This window comes from Heterodontus francisci, chromosome 10 (assembly GCF_036365525.1).
Source record: "Heterodontus francisci isolate sHetFra1 chromosome 10, sHetFra1.hap1, whole genome shotgun sequence".
Classification (NCBI taxonomy): Eukaryota; Metazoa; Chordata; class Chondrichthyes; order Heterodontiformes; family Heterodontidae; genus Heterodontus; species Heterodontus francisci.
Window position 1 is genome coordinate 77,041,155 of NC_090380.1, and position 20,154 is coordinate 77,061,308.

Below are 20,154 nucleotides of genomic sequence, written 5' to 3' on the forward strand. Positions count from 1 at the left end.
AGCCAATATAGGTCAGCAAGTGTGGGGTAATAAGTGAACAGAACGTGGTGCGAGTTATGATACCTTCCGGGAGCGGAGAGTACCTGTGGGGAGAACGCTGAGAATGGAGCCTATAAATCGAGCCCAAGGATCGAGGCCCAGTCTCTTACCTTCTGGGAGCGGACCTGTGGGGAGAACGCCGAGAGTGGAGCCTATAAATCAAGCCCGAGGATCGAGGCCCAGTCTCTTACCTTCCAGGAGCAGAGTGGAGAGGAGCTCTTCCAGCACGCAGGAGTTTTGGAAAAAAAAAGCCAACAGTGATGTCACAGGAGAGCTGCAAGGTGATTGGTTGGTGAGTCACTGCTGTTTGGGAATATCTCTAAATAGCTGGGTAAGTTTCTCAGGGAAGAAAAGTTTAAAAGTTTAAAGTTTATTTCAAATAAAGTAAGTAGCGTTTTTTTTTGAGGGAGTTCTGTGGTAACCAGGACCAGGGAAGAAGGGCCCTAGAGTAACTGATATTATTGGACATTAAGATCTTCCAGAAGGTTTAGTTTAATTTAAAGGGTTAAGTCATGACAGGAGAGCTCAAAGCTGTGGTGTGCTCCTCGTGCTCCATGTCGGAAGCAGGGAACAATTCCAGTGCCCGGGACCAGCATATTTGTGTCCAGGTGCAGCTCCTGGAAGACCGGGTTTCGGAGCTGGAGCTTCAGCTGGGGACACTGTGGAGCATCCACGAGGCAGAGAGTATTGTGGATAGCACGTATGGAGAGGTGGTCACACCGCAGGCTCAGACCCCACAGGCAGGAGGGGAATGGGTGAGCACCAGGCAGAGCAAGAGGTCGAGGCAGGCAGTGCAGGAATCTCCTGTGGCTATTCCCCTGCAAAACAGATATACTGCTTTGGATACTGTTGGGGGAATGGCCTCTCAGGGGAAAGCAGCAACAGCCCAATTCGTTGCACCACGGTTGGCTCTGCTGCACAGGGCAGAAGTAAAAAATGTGGGAATGCAATAGTTATAGGGGATTCAATTGTAAGGGGAATAGATAGGTGTTTCCGTGGCCGCAAAAGAGACTCCAGGATCATATGTTGCCTCCCTGGTGCTGGGGTCAAGGATGTCTCAGAGCGGTTACAGGACATTCTGAAGGGGGAAGGTGAACAGCCAGTGGTTGTGGTACACATTGGTACAAATGACATAGTTTAAAATAAAGGATGAGGTCCTAAAAGCAGAATATAGGAAATAAGTTGAAAAGTAAGACCTCAAAGGTAGTGATCTCAGGATTACTACCAGTGCCACGTGCTAGTCAGAGTAGAAATAGCAGGATATATCAGATGAATACATGGCTGAAGAGATGGTGTAAGGGGGAGGGTTTTAGATTCCTGGGGCATTGGGCCTGTGGGTTCTAGGGGAGGTGGGACCTGTACAAACTGGACGGGTTACACCTGGGCAGGACCGGGACTGATGTCCTAGGGGGAGTATTTGCTAGAGTAGTTGGGGAGGGTTTAAACTAAAATGGCAGAGGGAATCTTTGAAAGGAGTCAGAGGAGGGGGGATCAAAGACAAGAACAAACGACAGTAAGGGGAATAAGAAAAGTGATAGGCAGAGAAATCAAGGATCAGAATCAAACAGGGACACTGTGAAAAATATTAGGAAGAGGACAAGTAATGCTAAAAAGACAAGCCTTAAGGCTTTGTGCCTTAACACACGGAGCATTCGCAATACAGTGAATGAATTAATCGCGCAAATAGATGTTAACGGGTATGATATAGTCGGGATTACGGAGACGTGGCTGCAAGGTGACCAGGGATGGGAAATGAACATCCAGGGATATTCAGTATTTAGGAAGGACAGACAAAAAGCAAAAGGTGGTGGAGTTGCATTGCTGGTTAAAGAGGAAATTAACGCAATAGTGAGGAAAGATATTAGCTCTGACGATGTGGAATCTGTATGGGTAGAGCTGAGAAAATCTAAGGGGCAAAAAACTTAGTGGGGGTTGTATATAGACCCCCAAACTGTAGTGGTGATGTTGGGAATGGCATTAAACAGGAAATTAGAGATGCATGTGATAAAGGAACATCTGTAATTTTAGGTGATTTTAATCTGCATACAGATTGGGCGAATCAAATTAGTCACAATACCGTAGAGGAGGAATTCTTGGAGTGTATACGGGATGGTTTTCTGGACCAATACGTTGAGGAACCAACTAGAGAACAGGCCATCCTAGACTCATTACACATTGTGTAATGAGAGAGGAATAATTGACAATCTAGTGGTGCGAGACCCCTTGGGGACAAGCGACCATAATATGATAGAATTCTTCATCAAGATGGAGAGTGACATAGTTGATTCTGAGACAAGGGTCCTGAATCTTAGGAAAGGAAACTACGAAGGTATGAGGCGCGAGTTGGCCATGACGGATTGGGAAACGTTACTTCAAGGAATGACGGTGGATAGGCAATGGCAAACATTTAAAGAGCGCATGGATGAACTGCAACAATTGTTTATCCCTGTCTGGCACAAAAGTAAAACGGGAAAGGTAGCCAAACCATGGCTTACAAGGGAAATTAGAGATAGCATTAGATCCAAGGAAGAGGCATATAAATTTGCCAGGAAAAACAACAGACCTGAGGATTGGGAGCAGTTTAGAATTCAGCAAAGGAGGACCAAGGGATTGATTAAGAAGGGGAAAATAGAGTACGAGAGCAAGCTTGCGGGGAACATAAAAACTGACAGTAAAAATTTCTATAGGTATGTGAAGAGAAAAAGATTGGTGAAGACAATGGAACAGTGGAATTTCTTATGGGGAACAAAGAAATGGCTGACCAACTAAATGCATCCTTTGGTTCTGTCTTCACAAAGGAGGACACAAATATCATACCAGAAATGTTGGGGAACACAGGGCTTAGTGAGAGGGAGGAACTGAAAGAAATCAGTATTAGTAGAGAAATGGTGTTGGGGAAATTGATGGGATTGAAGACCGATAAATCTCCAGGACCTGATGGTATGCATCCCAGAGTACTTAAGGAAGTGGCCCTGGAAATAGTGGATGCATTGGTGTTCATCTTCCAAGATTCTATAGACTCTGGAACAGTTCCTGCAGATTGGAGTGTAGCTAATGTAACCCCACTATTTAAAAAGGGAGGTAGAGAGAAAGCAGGGAATTATAGACCAATCAGCCTGACGTCAGTAGTGGGGAAAATTCTGGAGTCCATTATCAAAGATTTTATAGCAGAGCACTTGGAGAACAGTGGTAGAACAGGACAGAGTCAGCATGGATTTACGAAAGGGAAATCATGCTTGACAAATCTACTAGAATTCTTTGAGGATGTAACTAGTAGAGTTGATGAGGGGGAGCCAGTGGATGTGGTTTATTTGGACTTTCAGAAGGCTTTCGACAAAGTCTCACATAAGAGATTAGCATGTAAAATTAAAGTGCATTGGACTGGGGGTAGTGTATTACAATGGATAGAAAATTGGTTGGCAGACAGGAAACAAAGAGTAGGGATAAATGGGTCTTTTTCCGAATGGCAGGCAGTGACTAGTGGGGTACCGCAGGGATCGGTGCTAGGAACCCAGCTAGTCACAATATACATTAATGATTTAGATGAGGGAACTAAATGTAATACCTCCAAATTTGTAGATGACACAAAACTGGGTGGGAGAGTGAGTTGTGAAGAGGATGCAGAGAGGCTTCAGGGTGATTTGGACAAGTTGAGTGAGCTAATGCATGGCAGATGCAGTATAATGTGGATAAATGTGAGGTTATCCACTTTGGTAGCAAAAACAGGAAGGCAGATTATTATCTGAATGGTTATAAACTGAGAGAGGGGAATATGCAGCGAGACCTGGGTGTTCTCGTACACCAGTTGCTGAAGGTAAGCATGCAGGTGTAACAGGCGGTAAAAAAGGCAAATGGTATGATGGCCTTCATAGCGAGAGGATTTGAGTACATAAGCAGGGATGTCTTTCTGCAATTATACAGGGCCTTGGTGAGGCTACACCTGGAATATTGTGTGCCGTTTTGGTCTCCTTATCTGAGGAAAGATGTTCTTGCTATAGAGGGAGTGCAGCGAAGGTTTACCAGACTGATTCCTGGGATGGCGGTCTGATGTATGAGGAGAGATTGAGTCGGTTAGGATTATATTCGCTGGAGTTCAGAAAAGTGAGGGGGATCTCATAGAAACCTGTAAAATTCTAACAGGACTTGACAGGGTAGATGCAGGAAGGATGTTCCCGATGGTGGGAGAGTCCAGAACCAGGGGTCATAGTCTAAGGATACAGGGTAAACCTTTCAGGACTGAGATGGGGAGAAATTTCTTCACCCAGAGAGTGGTGAGCCTATGGAATTCGCTACCACAGAAAGCAGTTGAGGCTAAAACATTTCATGTTTTCAAAAAGGAGTTAGATATCGCTTTTGGGTCTAAAGGGATCAAAGGGTATGCGGCAAAAGCCGGAACAGGCTACTGAGTTGGATGATCAACCATGATCATAATGAATGGCGGAGCAGGCTCGAAGGGCCTCCTGCTCCTATTTTCTATGTTTCTATGGTACAGGCTGCAGAATTTTGGATGATAAGTTTATGGAGGATAGAACACGAGAGGCTGGACAAGAATGCATTGGAATAGTCAAGTCTAGAGGTAACAAAAACATGGATGAGGGTTTCAGTAACAAAGGAACTGAGGCAGAGGTGGAGTCAGATGATGTTATGGAGGCGATGTTAGTGACTGGACAGATATGTGGTCAGAAGGTCATCTCAGGCTCAAAGACGACACCAAAGTTGCAAACAGTCTGGTTCAGTCTCAGATAGTTGTCAGAGAGAGGGATGAGTTAAAGGCCTGCTACCCGACCCGAACCCGGCGGGACCCAATGACTTGTCGGGCCGAGTTGCACTTCCGGGTCCGGCATTCGGGCTCGGGTAGGTTTGGTCTGGATTGGACAAGCTCTATCACCATCTCAGGTAAGTGACTCTAATGTTAATTTACTTTTTGGACTTTAAAGGTGGTTTTGTTACAGTTATTTTAAGCTTGTGCAGGTAAGGAACAAAGTGAAAAACGAAAGGTAAGGTAACTGATGGTTGGGCCGGGTGCGGGAAAAAATGGAAGGACTCGGGTCGGGCTCAGGCTCAGATGCGGTTCAGATGCGGGCTCGGGTTGGGTCTCATTTGCAGACCCGAGCAGGCCTTTAGATGGAGTCAGTTGCTAGGGAATGGAGTTTGTGGCGGGGACTGAAGACAATGGCTATAGTTGGAGGAAATTTCTGCTGATCCATTATTGGATGTCGGACAAGCAGTCTGACCATTTTGAGACAGTGGAGGAGTGGAGAGAGGTAGCACTGAGGTAGAGCTAGGTGTCGTCAGTGTAGATGTGGAACCTGACATTTTTTCAGACAACGTCAGCACAGGAGGCAGCCATTCAGTCCATTGTGCCTGTGCGAACTCTCCTACTCTTTCCCCATAGCCTTGTCAATTTTTTTCCTTGTAGTATTAAAATGTTAATTAGGGATTCATCAAATTAATAAAAATGAATACTGTAAATTATGTGAATGCGTAGTATGAATTTGCTTCTGAAGGGATCTTTAATGTACATTTGGAATTAAAGTAAAATTATTCAAATTCTACATATTAGTTGTGCGTTTAAAAATTAGCTTGTGGGAAACCCCATTTAATTACGCTGCTCCAAATGTCTCTTACTACAAGTTGCATTCATGTGATTCAGCTATCCGTGCTAATATGCTCCATTCTCTCACACGGCCCCAGGACTGTTATCAGGATAAGCAACAATATAGTAACCAATTGGATCATTTATTATCTACTTAGTCACTTACTTTCCCTGTAGTTATTAATGTTTCTAAAAACTTTTTGCCAAATATCACACAAAGTAATTTTAATAACAATAGCCTTCAGAGTCCACAAGCAAATCTGGATCACATTGCTGCACATCACAGTAGTGGATTTAGAGTAGTATATTTAGTGCTGGGAAATTTCATAACATATCATGTACACCGTTACACTCCAGTCGCTGTTTAATGCTGATTTGGTTCCCAACATGCCATTTTGGACCTCGCTGCTCTGTTAACACCTCTCAAACATGAGCTCTATTGTTCTTTGGCCTCTTGGCTAGGGAGACAATGGGTAAGCACCTGGAGGTGGTCAGTGGTTTGTGGAGCAGTGCCTGGAGTGGCTATAAAGGCCAATACTAGAGTGACAGACTCTTCCACAGGTGCTGCAGAAACAATTGGTTGTCGGGGCTGTTACACAGTTGGCTCTCCCCTTGCGCTTCCAGTGAGATGCGATGACCTCTCTCACCGACAAAGGCAACCCGTGGCGCCCAATCTCTACGCCAATTGAGCTGGACTTATAACCCATAACTGCTGCTTTCCGTGTTGTTTCGGTCGCTGTGAGGCGACTATGGAGTGACCTCTCCATGGCGCATGCCTGGGCGAATGTATGGAGGTTGTGAGTTGCCCAAGCGTCAAACCCCCCTCTCACCTTTCTGGTGGGGTCCAAAGGAGTGCAGAGCCCGACGTTTGGCACCGGTATGGCTGCAGGAACTGCCAGAAACATGCCAAAGGTGACACATGACCGTCTACGGGGTTCCGCTCCGGATTTTCTGTAGTCGCCTTGGACTCTCCCGAGTCGCCCACAAGGCAGTGGGGTTGTTAGGGCCCCTGCTCAGGGATAGGTGGATGCTGGTGGGAGGAGGGGGTGCGAGGGGGAGGGGTGGAGGGAAGGGGGTGCGAGGGGGAGCTGGGAAGGGGGCTGTAGAGGGGAGAGGGGGTGGGGGAAGAGGGTCCGGGGGGGTGAGTTGGGAGAGGGGAGCTGGGAAGGGGAAGCGGGTGGGAGGGGAAGCGGAGTTGGGGGGGGGAAGGGGGTGCAGGTAATAAAACATTTCATCAGTTCCCACCATCGTCGCCGGGAAAGCTCAGCCGTGTCCTCCGGGAGGTGAGCGACAGCCTCGGGCGCCAGTACCAGCAGGAATTCGCCGACATTGCGCCGTTAGCATGATATATTTCAGTATGGCAGGAAGACTTTTCTGCTCAGCTCTTGGGCGTTGCTACATTTTTCTTGACACTTCAGGAAATACTTGTCCATTGCTTCACAAAACCTCGTTCTATAAAGTTCTGGGGAAACCACAGTTGGCATTTTCCCCTGCCCACCTAAGATTCCCATAGACTTTACAACCATTTCAAGTTTTTTATCCCAGGTAAATGTCCTGATATAATCGATAATTCCAACAACCAATTCATTTTTAATGTCATCTCGGCCCACAAGTAGGGAATAGTCAATGATGAGATGGCTTGACAGAAAATATGCATCACTATGAATGGATGCCCACAGCACAGCCTTGCAGTGTGACCGAATATAAAGAGGGTTATCGCGAATCATTTTCAATAGGTTTTCATCCAGTAATACAATATCACATGTCTCTTTTCCCGTTTCAGTTTTAACATTTCGATTCCTCAAAGAACCTTTCAAATCAAAAACCTGAGCCATTTTTCTCCCATAAAAGAGATTCTCCATAACCAAAAGATCAAGTTTCTTCTCTGAAACAAAAACAAGAAATGCTGGATTCACTCAGCAGGTCTGGCAGCATCTGTGGAAAGAGAAGCAGAGTTAACGTTTCGGGTCAGTGACCCTTCTTCGGAACTGACAAATATTAGAAAAGTCACAGATTATAAACAAGTGAGGTGGGGGTTGGGCAAGAGATAACAAAGGAGAAGGTGCAGATTGGACCAGGCCACATAGCTGACCAAAAGGTCACGGAGCAAAGCCTCAGTGATAGGCAACATGGTTTTGTGCAGGGAAGGTCATGTCTCACCAACTTAATAGAATTCTTTGAGGAAGTGACAAAGTTGATTGATGACGGAAGGGCTGTCGATGTCATATACATGGACTTCAGTAAGGCGTTTGATAAGGTTCCCCATGGCAGGCTGATGGAGAAAGTGAAGGCGCTTGGGGTCCAAGGTGTACTAGCTAGATAGATAAAAAACTGGCTGGGCAACAGGAGACAGAGAGTAGCAGTAGAAGGGAGTTTCTCAAAATGGAGACGTGTGACCAGTGGTGTTCCACAGGGATCCGTGCTGGGACCACTGTTGTTTGTGATATACATTAATGATTTGGAGGAAAGTATAGGTGGACTGATTAGCAAATTTGCAGACGACACTAAGATTGGTGGAGTAGCAGATAGTGAAGGGGACTGTCAGAGAATACAGCAGAATATAGATAGATTGGAGAGTTGGGCAGAGAAATGGCAGATGGAGTTCAATCAGGGCAAATGCGAGGTGATGCATTTTGGAAGATCCAATTCAAGAGTGAACTATACAGTAAATGGAAAAGTCCTGGGGAAAATTGATGTCCAGAGAGATTTGGGTGTTCAGGTCCACTGTTCCCTGAAGGTGGCAAAGCAGGTAAATAGAGTGGTCAAGAAGGCATACGGCATGCTTTCCTTCATCGGACGGGGCATTGAGTACAAGAGTTGGCAGGTCATGTTACAGTTGTATAGGACTTTGGTTCGGCCACATTTGGAATACTGCGTACAGTTCTGGTCGCCACATTATCAAAAGGATGTGGATGCTTTGGAGAGGGTGCAGAGGAGGTTCACCAGGATGTTGCCTGGTATGGAGGGCGCTAGCTATGAAGAGAGGTTGAGTAGATTAGGATTATTTTCATTAGAAAGACGGAGGTTGAGGGGGGACCTGATTGAGGTGTACAAAATCATGAGAGGTATAGACAGGGTGGATAGCAAGAAGCTTTTTCCCAGAGTGGGGGTTTCAATTACTAGAGGACACGAGTTCAAAGTGAAAGGGGAAAAGTTTAGGGGGGATATGCGTGGAAAGTTCTTTACGCAGAGGGTGGTGGGCACCTGGAACGCATTGCCAGCGGAGGTGGTAGATGCGGGCACGATGGAGTCTTTTAAGATGTATCTAGACAGATACATGAATGGGCAGGAAGAAAAGAGATACAGAAGCTTAGAAAATAGGCGACATGTTTAGAGAGAGGATCTGGATCGGCGCAGGCTTGGAGGGCCGAAGGGCCTGTTCCTGTGCTGTAATTATCTTTGTTCTTTGTACTCCCAGAATTTTTGCCAATGCTGTAGGTCTTTTCTGCTGAACGGCAGTTGTAATATAATTAAAATAATGAGGAGCAAAATCCAGGAATGACTGGACTTCCAAACGAGGCATCTGCTTCAGAATAAAGCGGTCATCTTCTGCAGCATAAAAAGCTGCTCCTGATTTGTCTCCTCGGGCTTGCCATGGCACACAGTGTGATAGAGATCGGATGAAGTCATCTTCATTGTTTGCCAAGATCACTTCCCTCATTTTGTGGAATTCTTCAGCATTATAAATTCGACAGTAAAACTTGGCATTGGCGTCTGAAAACTGTAGTTCCACACGTGGGTTTCCAAGATGTTTCTTCTGTTTGTCTCCATCACCATCATATGTTTGTTCAGAATCACTGCTGCGATTTCCTTGACTGCTGCAGCTTTCTAAGTGCCTTGCAGGGCTATTGGTCTTTGGTCTGTCTGCATTATTTGCCTGTTGTACTCCATTGTCACTCCCATTCATCACAGATTCTCGTCCAAGATCTTCTACGACGTTCTTGTATTCCTTGCAGCTGAATGCAAATGCCATGATTGAGCTTGGCTCCTTCTCACACACATAAGAACATAAAAACTAGGAGCAGGAGTAGGCAGTTCAGCCCCTCCAGGCTGCTCCGCCATTCAATACGATCATGGCTGTTCTCATCTCGGCCTCAACTCTACTTTCCTGCCCATTTTCCATAACCCATCTCTCTGCCAAATATCTATGAATATGTGTGATCACTTCAGGGCTTGGTTGTGCAAAAATGAAAATTATTACTAAAGCTTTCCGAACAGATCTACAAATATCTGTGTAAGAGCATTTGAGAACATATCTCACGATCCTTCTTTCACATATTTAATTGATACCCAAAAGAATTATTATAACTTCTCTGTTTATCTGTTTGTATATTCACAGGTGTATAGCTCATACAGATGAATAAAATTTGATAACACTAAAACAGGGTCGTCCAACCTTTTCAGGCGGAGGGCCGCATTACGATTTTTGCTTGGCCCAGAGGGCCGGTGAGCAAATTTCAAAAGATAACGGCATTAAAAATTTATCTTACTAATAAAAACAACAGCAAATGGGCATTTTTGTGAAGAAGCTTTAAATGAGAAGACTAATTTATTGGCTTACTTTCTCATCACTAATTTGAAAATTGATTTAGTGATATACCTGGCATTGTTGATGTAGCGATGCAGTGTTCTGGATAGATGTCCATCTGTCAGGAGAGACCTTGTTCTCTCTTCCCCTCTCTCCCCATGCTGTGTGCGTGTGTGTGTCTAGTTCTCTCTTCCCACCACTCTTCACACACCCATCCCCAGGACTAGGGGGCACAGATTGAAAGTTTTGTGCAAAAGATGCAGGGGGAATATCAGCACGGACTTTTTTACATAGCGGGTGGTAATGACCAGAACTCACTGCCCACAAGGCTGGTGGAAGTGGAGATGATCAATGACTTTGAGGAAGTTGATGGCCACCTGAGAGAAATAGACTTGCAGGGGTATGGGGATCGAGTCAGGGAGTGGGACTGACTCCATAGCTCCATGCAGAACCGACATAGACTCAATGGATCGAATGGCCTCCTTCTGTGCTGTAAGTAAATGACTCTACGACTCTCTCCCCCCCCCCGTGTGTGTGTGTCTCTTTCTCTGTGCCCCCCAGTCTGTCCCTCTCCCTGTCGCTCTTCTCTCTCTCTCCCCCCTCCCCGTCTGTCCCTCTCCCTGTCCCCTCTCTCTCCCTCTGTCTCCCTGTTCCTGTCCCTTTATCTCTCTCTCTCTCGCTCTCTCTCTCTCTCCCCTCCCCCCCCCGTCCCGTCACTGTTCCTGTCCCCCCTCTCTCTCTCCCTCTCCCCCCCCATCCCCTCCCTGTTCCTCTCTCCCTCTCCCCCCATCCCCTCCCTGTTCCTCTCTCCCTCTCCCCCACCCCTCCCTGTTCCTGTCCCCCCCTCCCCTCCCCTCCCACCCTCCCTGTCCCCCCTCCCCTCCCTCCCTGTCCCCCCTCCCCTCCCTCTCTCCCTGCCTGTCCCCTCTGCCCCTCTCTTCCTGTCTGCTCTCTCTCTCTCCCTCTCTTCCTGTCCCCTCTCTCTCTCTCCCCCTCTTCCTGTCCCCTCTCTTCCTCTCCCTCTCTTCCTGTCCCTTCTCTCTCTCTCTCTCCCTCTCTTCCTGTCCCCTCTCGCCTTCTCCCTCTCTTCCTGCCCCCTCTCTCCCGCTCCCTCTCTTCCTGTCCCCTCTCTCTCTCTCCCTCTCTTCTCTCTCTCTCTTCTCTCTCTCTCTCTGCCTGTCCCCTCTCTCCCTTTCTTCCTGCCCCCTCGCTCTCTCTCCCTGTCCCCTCTCTCTCTCTCTCTCTCTTCCTGTCCCCTCTCTCTCTCTGTCCCCTCCCTCTCCCCCTGTCTTCTCTCACTCTCCCTGTCTTCTCTCACTCTCCCTGTCATCTCTCACTCTCCCTGGCCTCTCTCTGTCCCTCCCTGTATCTTCTCTGTCTCTCCCTGTCCTCTCTCTCTCTCTCCTTGTCCCCTCTCTCTCTCTCCCCTGTGCCCGCTCACTCTCTCTCCCTACCACCGCCCCCTCCCTCGTCTCTTCTTTGTTCCCTACTCCATGTTCCCCCACTCGCCGTTCAGTGTTCCCCACTCAGTGTTCCACACTCAGTCTTCCCGGTTCCCTGCTCAGTGTTCTCGGTTCCTTGCTCCCCGCTCAGTGGTCCCCGCTCTGTCTTCACTGCTCCCTCAGTGGTCCTCACTCAGTTTTCCCGATTCCCCGCTCAGTGTTTCCTGCAGCAGCCATTCCTACAACTGGATACTTACCATGCCTGTATTGTTTGAGGTGGGAACCATGCCTACTGTGCAGGATAGAGGAATTGTGTGGAAGCAACAAGGGTGGCCGAACCCAGGGTACTTGTGCCGCATTCCACCAATCAGCTCTAATACTGCCTGAGCAGCCCCGGTTTGCCACAGGGAGTGACCAATCACAGACAGGGGTCCCCCTGCCCATCAGACACAGGTCCCGCCTACGCCTTCCGCCTGACCTACATGGGAGCCGTCAATCAGAGTTGAACCACAGGCAGATTGGTGGGGTGGATGGAAACCTTCGGCGGCTGGATTCTGGCCTGTGGACTGTCTGTTGGATAATCCTTAATCATTACTTCCTGATTTACCTAATCTCTTTGACTGTTTTCAACCTTGGTGGTGACCTCAATTGTGACCTTATCCCTTCTCCTTGAGTTCTGAATTTGTTTAAAAAAAAAAGTAGACCTCTCAGAAGCTAATTCTTTGAAATTCTCTCTGACAGCCATGGGAAATTTAAGGAAAGTTCCGGAATATTAATTCAAAATTGTAACTAAGGCTTGTATCTGACTAGTTGTGTTTCTCAGATGATTCATCTGTAGTCTCAGCTGTGCATGAATCTTTGTGTGCTTTAGAGCATTTGATTATCTGTGTCAATCCTTATCAAGTTGGAAGTTGCTTAATATTTATCCAGTACATCAGCATAAATACATTTTTTGGGTATCTTTTCCACATATCCAAAACACTTTGGAGAGACAATAGTTTTCCTGATCTGTAGTCTTGTTTAAGGCTTCCTAATTTTGTACTCGTATATAATAGGGCTGAATTTGATTAGTGCGTCGCACTTCGCAACGGCGCACTTTGAATTCGGCAGCGTACCCGCACTCAGCGCCCATCGCAGAAGCCCCAGCGATATTACACGCGGGAACTGATTAGCATCACTGCGACATGCCACCACCCCCTATATTACATGGGGCGAGGTGGGATATCCGGCACAGTGACCTTTGGTCAGCTGTGTAGCAGGTGCTGGCGCCCTATTTGAAGCACCCCAGAGCCTGCTTTCTGACAGCTGCCAAAGAAATACTTACCTCCCTGTTGAGGAGTGGGGCTGCTGTTAATCTGGCAGCAAAGCAGAAAATGCTAGAGAAACTCAGCAGGTCAGGCAGCATCTGTGGGGAGAGAAGCAGAGTTTACCTTCAGGTCTGTGACAAGTTCACAGACCTGAAAGTTAACTCTGCTTCTCTCTCCACAGATGCTGCCTGACCTGCTGAGTTTCCCCAGCACTTTCTGCTTTGCTGCCACAAACTTACCCTGCTGTGCCCCAATGTCCTGTGAAGTTGCGATCCTCTTCTTTCACTCAAGTGTAACATCCTTCTTGTAGGCGTGCCGCACCTGGGTGAATAATCTTAATTTTGCACATTCCAGGACGCGAGATGTAAATGTACCATAAAAGGCAAATGCACAACAGAAATAAAACCATAATGGAAGAATATCCACATACTGTGGGCGTCTAATCATCTGACTGTGAAAAGCCACAGACTAATATGCATTTGGAATCTGTATTCATTTTTCTGCCAACTGTTAAGTGAAAAGACATGTGTAATTAAGTGAAGTTTGTAAAAGACCAGGAAAATATGTCTATATTCTAACTGCATTGCCAACTAGAAATATTACACCAATAATTATGATCAGCTGTTGCAGAAGCAAAATGTGCATGAACATGTGTCGATGTGTAATAGATGAAAAACCATGACAACAGCACAGATTTCCTTACTAGTCCTGCATTGGTTTTCAGACGTGTGCAAGACAAACATTGCAGACAGAAGTTAGAGCAGTTACACGGTGGAGTCACCTTTGTATTTGAAGGGCCACATCAAAAACCGAGGAGGGCAGAAGGGTGCTCGAGGGTGGCCCCACAGTTCAGCGAAGCCTCCCTGGTCACTCTCGTCCAGGCTGTGCAGGCAAGGCAGGAGGCTCTTTTCCCCAGCGATGGTAAGAAGAGGCCTTCCCGGCTGACCAAGGCAGCCTGGCTGGAGATGGCAGAGGAGGTGAGTAGCCGTGGGGCCATCTGGCATCAAAGGGTCCAATGTCGGAAGAGGACGAACAATCACTCCCCCAGCCAGCTGGAGCCCTCTAAGCCTCGTGCGCACAGGGTACGACCACCACAGTCATCCACAACCAAAGGGCAATCTTATCAGCAACCTTCCTACAGTCAGGCTGCAAGCACAGAAATGGCTCTGTGTAGGAACACCTGCAAGCATTTCCAAAAAGCACCGTGACACAAATGGGTCTGCAAGGGTTATACAACAATTTAGAAAGGCCGAAATCAAAATCTTCTTCACTAACATGTGCATTGCTTTTTACTGTGTGAATGATCGTGGCTCATCCCATTACATCGTTGGCTTTTCAGAACTGCCAATGTATGGAATAACATCATTGCCATGCCAGTATCACTCATGTGCGTCTCCACGGATGCAGTAACATGGACAGTGGCTTAGTCTGCTGCTGCCAGTGATGCTGGATGCAAAGATGTTGCAGATGCAGACTGCTGCACAACAGGTGAGCCCACGGTGGTTCCTATGGCATGGAGAACCTTTGATCAGTGAGGCGCTGCCATGCATCCCTAGCTCGCTGCTCGCCCTGCATGTGGTGCCTGGATGCACTCTATCCTCCCAAGTGCCTTTCCTGCTGTAAGTCCTCAGCGTCCTCATCGTCTGAGGATGAGTCCTGGTCATGTCTCTCTTCATCCTGCATGGCCTGACCCTATTGAGTGTGTAGTTATGCAGAGCACAGCAGACAGCAACGATGCGAGCTACCCTTTCTGGCTGGTACTGCAGGGCACCACCCAATCTGTCCAGGCAGCAGAATCGCATTTTCAGCATGCCAATTGCCTGCTCAGTTGTGGCTCTTGTAGCTCCGTGGCTGGCGTTGTATCTGTCTTTTGCAGCAGTGGTGAGGTGTCTCACTGGTATCAGGAGCCATGTATGCAAGGGGTAGCCCTTGTCTCCAAGAAACCACACCTCCGTCTGAGCCATTTCAGTGAACAGCAACGGCAGCTAGGACTGGCTCAGGATGAAGGCATCCTGGCAGCTGCCTGGAAAGCAGGCACAGATTTGCATGAATTGTTTCTGGTGATCACATAGGAGCTGCATGTTGATTGAGTGGAAGCCCTTACGGTTTATTTATTCAGCTGGTCACCGGGCGGGAGCCTTGATGGCCACATGGGTGCAATCTATGACCTCTTGCACCTATGGGAATCCCACAATTCAGGCGAAACTGGTGGCCCTTTGTGCCTGGCTTTCAGGATCCGTCGTGAACCGGATATAGTCACCAGCCCTCCAGAACAGGGCATCGGTGACCTCCTTGATGCAGTGGTGCACTGCTGACTGTGTGACCCCACAAAGGTCTCCGGTAGGCCCCTGAAATGATGCAGAGGTGTAAAAATTGAGAGCCACTGTCACTTTGAGGGCCACAGGCATAGGATGTCCCCCAAAGCCCCTGAGCTGCAGATCATCATTCAGCAGGGCACAGAGATCTGTCACTGCCTGTCTCAACATCCGTAGTCACCTCTGACACTGGCGTTCTAACATCTGAAGGTATGTCATGCAGGACCTGTAGATGCGTGGCAATCTGTAGTGGTGAGCTCACCTTGGGTGCTGCTGCTCACGACTGGGGGCTTCTATGTGGGCTGCAACTGCCTGTTGGTTTTGCTTTCGGCGCATATGGATCCTCACAAGAAGCACATCAATGAATATAGGGTGAACCATCCCCATCTTCAAGTTGCAATTCAACTCAGTTCCTTCACTTCTTCGAAAGTTCCTGTCAGGACAGAGATTGATGTTGAGTGGTACATCAGGTGCTTTCATGCAGCAGCTATGTGGCATGGCATTGCCCGTCTTAGCTCCCACTAAGCGTGGCACCACATGACCACATAAAGATTGTACAAGCTGCATCAATTAGCGCACCAGTCACACGTCTACCGTTTCTGACACTCTCCCCACATACAGGGTAATTTGAGTGCCATTGCTCCTTCACTGACCGACGCAATCAATGGCACAGAGCTGACAATCTTTACGGGAGGGCAGAATCGCAGTGCCTCCCTACATGTCTGCAGACATGACCCTTGTAATCCCATCCCCACCCTCCTCCCTTCCAGTGTGCAGAGTTCAGACCCCTGTAATCCCATCTCCCCTCCCTGCTGCCTTCAAGTATGCAGAGTTCAGACCCTTGTAATGCCCCCCCCTCCCTCCTTCCTTCCAGTATGCAGACTTCAAACCCCTGTATATGTGGACTTACCTTCACTGTCCAGTACTCCTGCTTCTGAAGTCCCGTCGGCTTTTATTTTCGTGAACGGGATGGCACTTGACAACTGCCCGGTCAACCTAAAATGTGGAAGCGTGGAGCGAGAGGTGGCGGGATGCATAATCAGGAGAGATAAGTAGCGTTTTACATATGGTAATTGGGGTGCCGCCACTGAGCGGCGGGGTGGGGGCTGCACCGTGATCCCCCCACCGCTGGTAATATGCGGCAGGCCCTTCTCAACGTCAGGCGTTGAGGCGGGCCTCTCCAGGCAGAATTTTACGGGCCCCCCCCGTTACGACTGATGGCAGCGAGAGGCTAGTAAAATTCAGCCCCTAGTTTTGTGGTCAGGGTCCGACTTAAATAATCCACTTATCATTTCTCAGGTATAGCTTTTTCTCTCTGATTCATGATCACAAGTTACTGAATAGAATTGCTACGTAAATTGGGGAAGAGATCCGCCGAATGTTTGGATTTTAAAAAATCTTTTGGAGCAGATAGTGTAAAGCCAAATAAAATACAATAAAACTTGCACAAATGGGCACATCCAAAAATAGATAATTGTAAAAAATGGACACTTGCTTACAGTTCGAGATAACTTGTATTATGATAGCAGCAAGCTTCCCTTTGAAACCACGGGCACATACATTCTGAACTACAGAAAGCCTTCAAATCACCAAGTCCATTTGCAGTTGAAAACACTGCACATGCAAGTAAGTACGAGGCAGCAATTGGTGGAAAGTAAATATTTTTTGTAATAGAATTTTCTTTACCCAACATCCATTGTGGCAGAGAAACACCTGTACCTCTGGGATTAAATGCTTGCATAGCTCTATCCCAGTGATAGAATCATAGAATAATACAGCACTACAATACTAGCATCTACCCGACAAAGTGGAAAATTGCCTAGCTATGTCCTGTCCACAAAAAGCAGAACCAATCCAATCTGACCAATCACTGCCCCATCAGCCTACTCTCAATCATCAGCAAAGGAATGGAAGGTGTCGTCGTCTGTACTATCAAGTGGCACTTACTCACCAATAACCTGCTCACTGATGCTCTGTTTGGGTTCTGCCAGGACCACTCGGCCCCAGACCTCATTTAAGCTTTGGTCCAAACTTGGTCAAAAGAGCTGAATTCCAGAGGTGAGGTGAGAGTGACTGCCCTTGACATCAAGGCAGCATCAGCATTTGACCGAATGTGGCATCAAGGAGCCCTGGTAAAATTGAAGTCAAGGGGAATCAGGAGAAACTTGCCATTGGCTGGAGTCAAACCTAGCACAAAGATGGTTGTTGGAGGCCAATCGTTGCAGCCCCAGGACATCGCTGCTTGAGTTCCTCAGGGCAGTGTCCCAGGCCCAACCATCTTCAGCTGCTTCATCAATAATCTTCCCTCTATCATAAGGTCAGAAGTGGGGATGTTTGCTGATGATTGTACAGTGTTCAGTGCCATTTGCAACTCCCCAGATAATGAAGCAGTCCATGCCTGCATGCAGCAAGACGTGAAGAACATTCAGGCTTGGGCTGGTAAGTGCCAAGTAACATTAGCATCACATAAGTGCCAGGCAATGATCATCTCCAACAAGAGAGAATATCATCACCTCCCCTTGACATTCAACAAGATTACCATCACTGAATACCCCATCATCAACATTCTGGGGTCACATTTGACCAGAATCTTAACTAGACCAGCCACATAAATACTGTGGATAGAAGAGCAGGTCAGAGGCTGGGATTCTGTAGAAAGCAACTCACCTCCTGACTTCTCAAGCCCTGAACATTATCGACCAGGCACAAGTCAGGGGTGTGATGGAACACTCCCCACTTGCTTAGATGAGTGCAGCTCCAACAACACTTAAGAAATCTGACACAATCAAGGACAAAGCAGCCCATTTGATAGGCACCCCATCCACCACCTTAAACATTCACTCCCTCCATCACTGGCGCATTGTGGCAGCACTATGTGCCATCTATAAGAAGCAACTTTTGAAGACTCCTCCGACAGCACCTTTTAAGCCCGCGATCTCTAACACGTAGAAGAATAAGGGCGGCAGATGCATAGGAACATCACCATCTGCAAGTTCCCCTTCAAATTACACCCTATCCTGACTTGGAACTTTATTGCCGTTCCTTCATTGTCACTGGTTCAAAATCCTGGAACTCTGTCACTAACGGCACTGTGGGTGTACCTACACAAAGTGGACTACAGCAATTCAAGAAGGTAGCTTACTTGAAGGTCTTTAGAGATGAGCTATAAATGCTGGCCTTGCCAGTGATACCCACATCCCATGAAGAAATTTAAAAAGTGGCCATTCAACTCATTGAGACTGTGCCAGCTCTTTTGCAGAGTAATCCAGTTAGTCCCACTCCCCGGTTCTTTCCCCATATCCCTGCAAATTTTTTCTCCTTCAAGTATTTATTCTATTCTCCTTTGAAGGCTACTGTTGAACCTGTATCCACTACTTATCAGACAGTGCATTTCAAATCCTAGCCACTCTTGTGTAATTAGGTTTGCCTCAGCACCTCAGGTTCTTTTGCCAATCACCCTAAATCTGTGCCCTCTTGTTATTAACCCTTCAGTAATTGGAAACAGTTTCTCTTTATGCACTCTATCATAACTTCAAGAGGTCATAAGCTGGTTGGGTGGAATGGGTTGACATGTGGCAGATGAAATTCAATGCAGAAAAGTATGAGGTGATACATTTTGGTTGGAAGAATGAGGAGAAGCAAGCTAAATAGTACAATATTAAAGTAGGTGCAAGAACATAGAGACCTGGGGGTGTTCATGCAAAAATCTTTGAAGATAGCAGGACAATTTAATAAAGCATGTTTTTAAACACTTCTATCAAATCTTCTTTTAGTCTTTTCCACTATAAGGAGAATGAACCCAGCTTCTTCAGTCTATCCTTAATCCCTGGAGTCATTCAAGTAAATCCCTTCTGTACCCTCCCCAAAGCCTTCACATCCTTCCTAAAATGTGGTGCCTAGAATTGGACACAATACTCCAACTGGTGCCAATCTAGTATTTTATATAGGTTAAGCATAGCTTCTGTCCTTTTTACTCAATGCCTTTTATTTATAAAGCAAAGGGCAATTAAATAACTATCCGGAGGAGCAAGTTCCACAAATATCCCATCCTCAGTGATGGAGGAGTTTAGCACAACAGTGCAGGTGGTAGTGTTCCCATGCATTTGCTGCCCTTATCCTTCTAGGTAGTAGAGGTCACGGGTTTGGAAGCTGCTGTCTAAGGAGCCTTGATGCGTTGCTGCAGTGCATCTTGTAGATGGTACACACTGCTGCCACTGTGCGTCACTGGTGGAGGGACTGAATGTTTATGGATGGGGTGCCAGTCAAGCCGGTTGCTTTGTTCTGGATGGTGTCCAGCTGCTTGAGTGTTGTTGGAGCTGCACCCATCCTGGCAAGTGGAGAGTATTCCATCACACTCCTGACTTGTTCCTCGTAGATGGTAGACAGGCTTTGGGGAGTCAAGAGTATGGCATCAAGGAGCGCTTGCAAAATTGAAGTCAATGGGAATCAGGGGGAAAACTTTCCGCTGGTTGGGGTCATACCTTGCGCAAAGGAAGATGGTTCTGGTTGTTGGAGGTCAATCATGTCAGCTCCAGGACATCACTCTAGGAGTTCCTCAGGGTAGTGTCCTAGGCCCAACTGTCTTCAGCTGCTTCATCAATGACCTTCCTTCAATCACAAGGTCAGAAGTGGGGATGTTTGCTGATGATTGCACAATGTTCAGCACCATTCGCGAATCCTCAGATACTGAAGCAGTCCATGTCGAAATGCAGCAAGACCTGGACTGATAAGTGGCAAGTAACATTTCTGCCACACAAGTGCCACGCAATGACCATCTCCAACAAGAGAGAATCTAACCATCTCCCCTTGACATTCAATGGCATTACCATCGCTGAATCCCCCACTATCAACATCCTGGGGGTTACCATTGACCAGAAACAGAACTGGAGTAGCCGTATAAATACCGTGGCTACAAGAGCAGGTCAAA

At 47.2% G+C, this 20,154-nt stretch overlaps 2 protein-coding genes across 3 annotated transcripts in view; one reads left to right on the top strand and one right to left on the bottom strand.

Moving 5' to 3' along the window:
- The window catches only part of stxbp5l (syntaxin binding protein 5L), a 679,153-nt gene that overhangs the window by 131,001 nt on the left and 527,998 nt on the right, over positions 1-20,154 (top strand). The gene's annotated exons all lie outside the window — the stretch shown is intronic.
- Positions 7,508-13,211, bottom strand: LOC137374749 (1-phosphatidylinositol 3-phosphate 5-kinase-like). The gene is made up of 4 exons (XM_068041329.1): positions 13,152-13,211; positions 12,930-13,010; positions 9,024-9,650; positions 7,508-7,570 (listed from the first exon to the last, which is right to left on the bottom strand). The coding sequence occupies exons 1-4, from the start codon at positions 13,209-13,211 to the stop codon at positions 7,508-7,510; spliced, it is 831 nt and encodes a 276-aa protein (XP_067897430.1).

Coding starts and splice junctions, on each gene's coding strand:
- LOC137374749 (XM_068041329.1), bottom strand. CDS start 13,211: ATGTTACACTTGAGTGAAAGAAGAGGATCGCAACTTCACAGGACATTG. Junction 13,011..13,151: donor GGACATTGGGGCACAGCAGG/GTAAGTTTGTGG, acceptor CTCTCCCCACAG/ATGCTGCCTGACCTGCTGAG. Junction 7,571..9,023: donor AAAGAACAAAGATAATTACA/GCACAGGAACAG, acceptor CTCTTTCCACAG/ATGCTGCCAGACCTGCTGAG.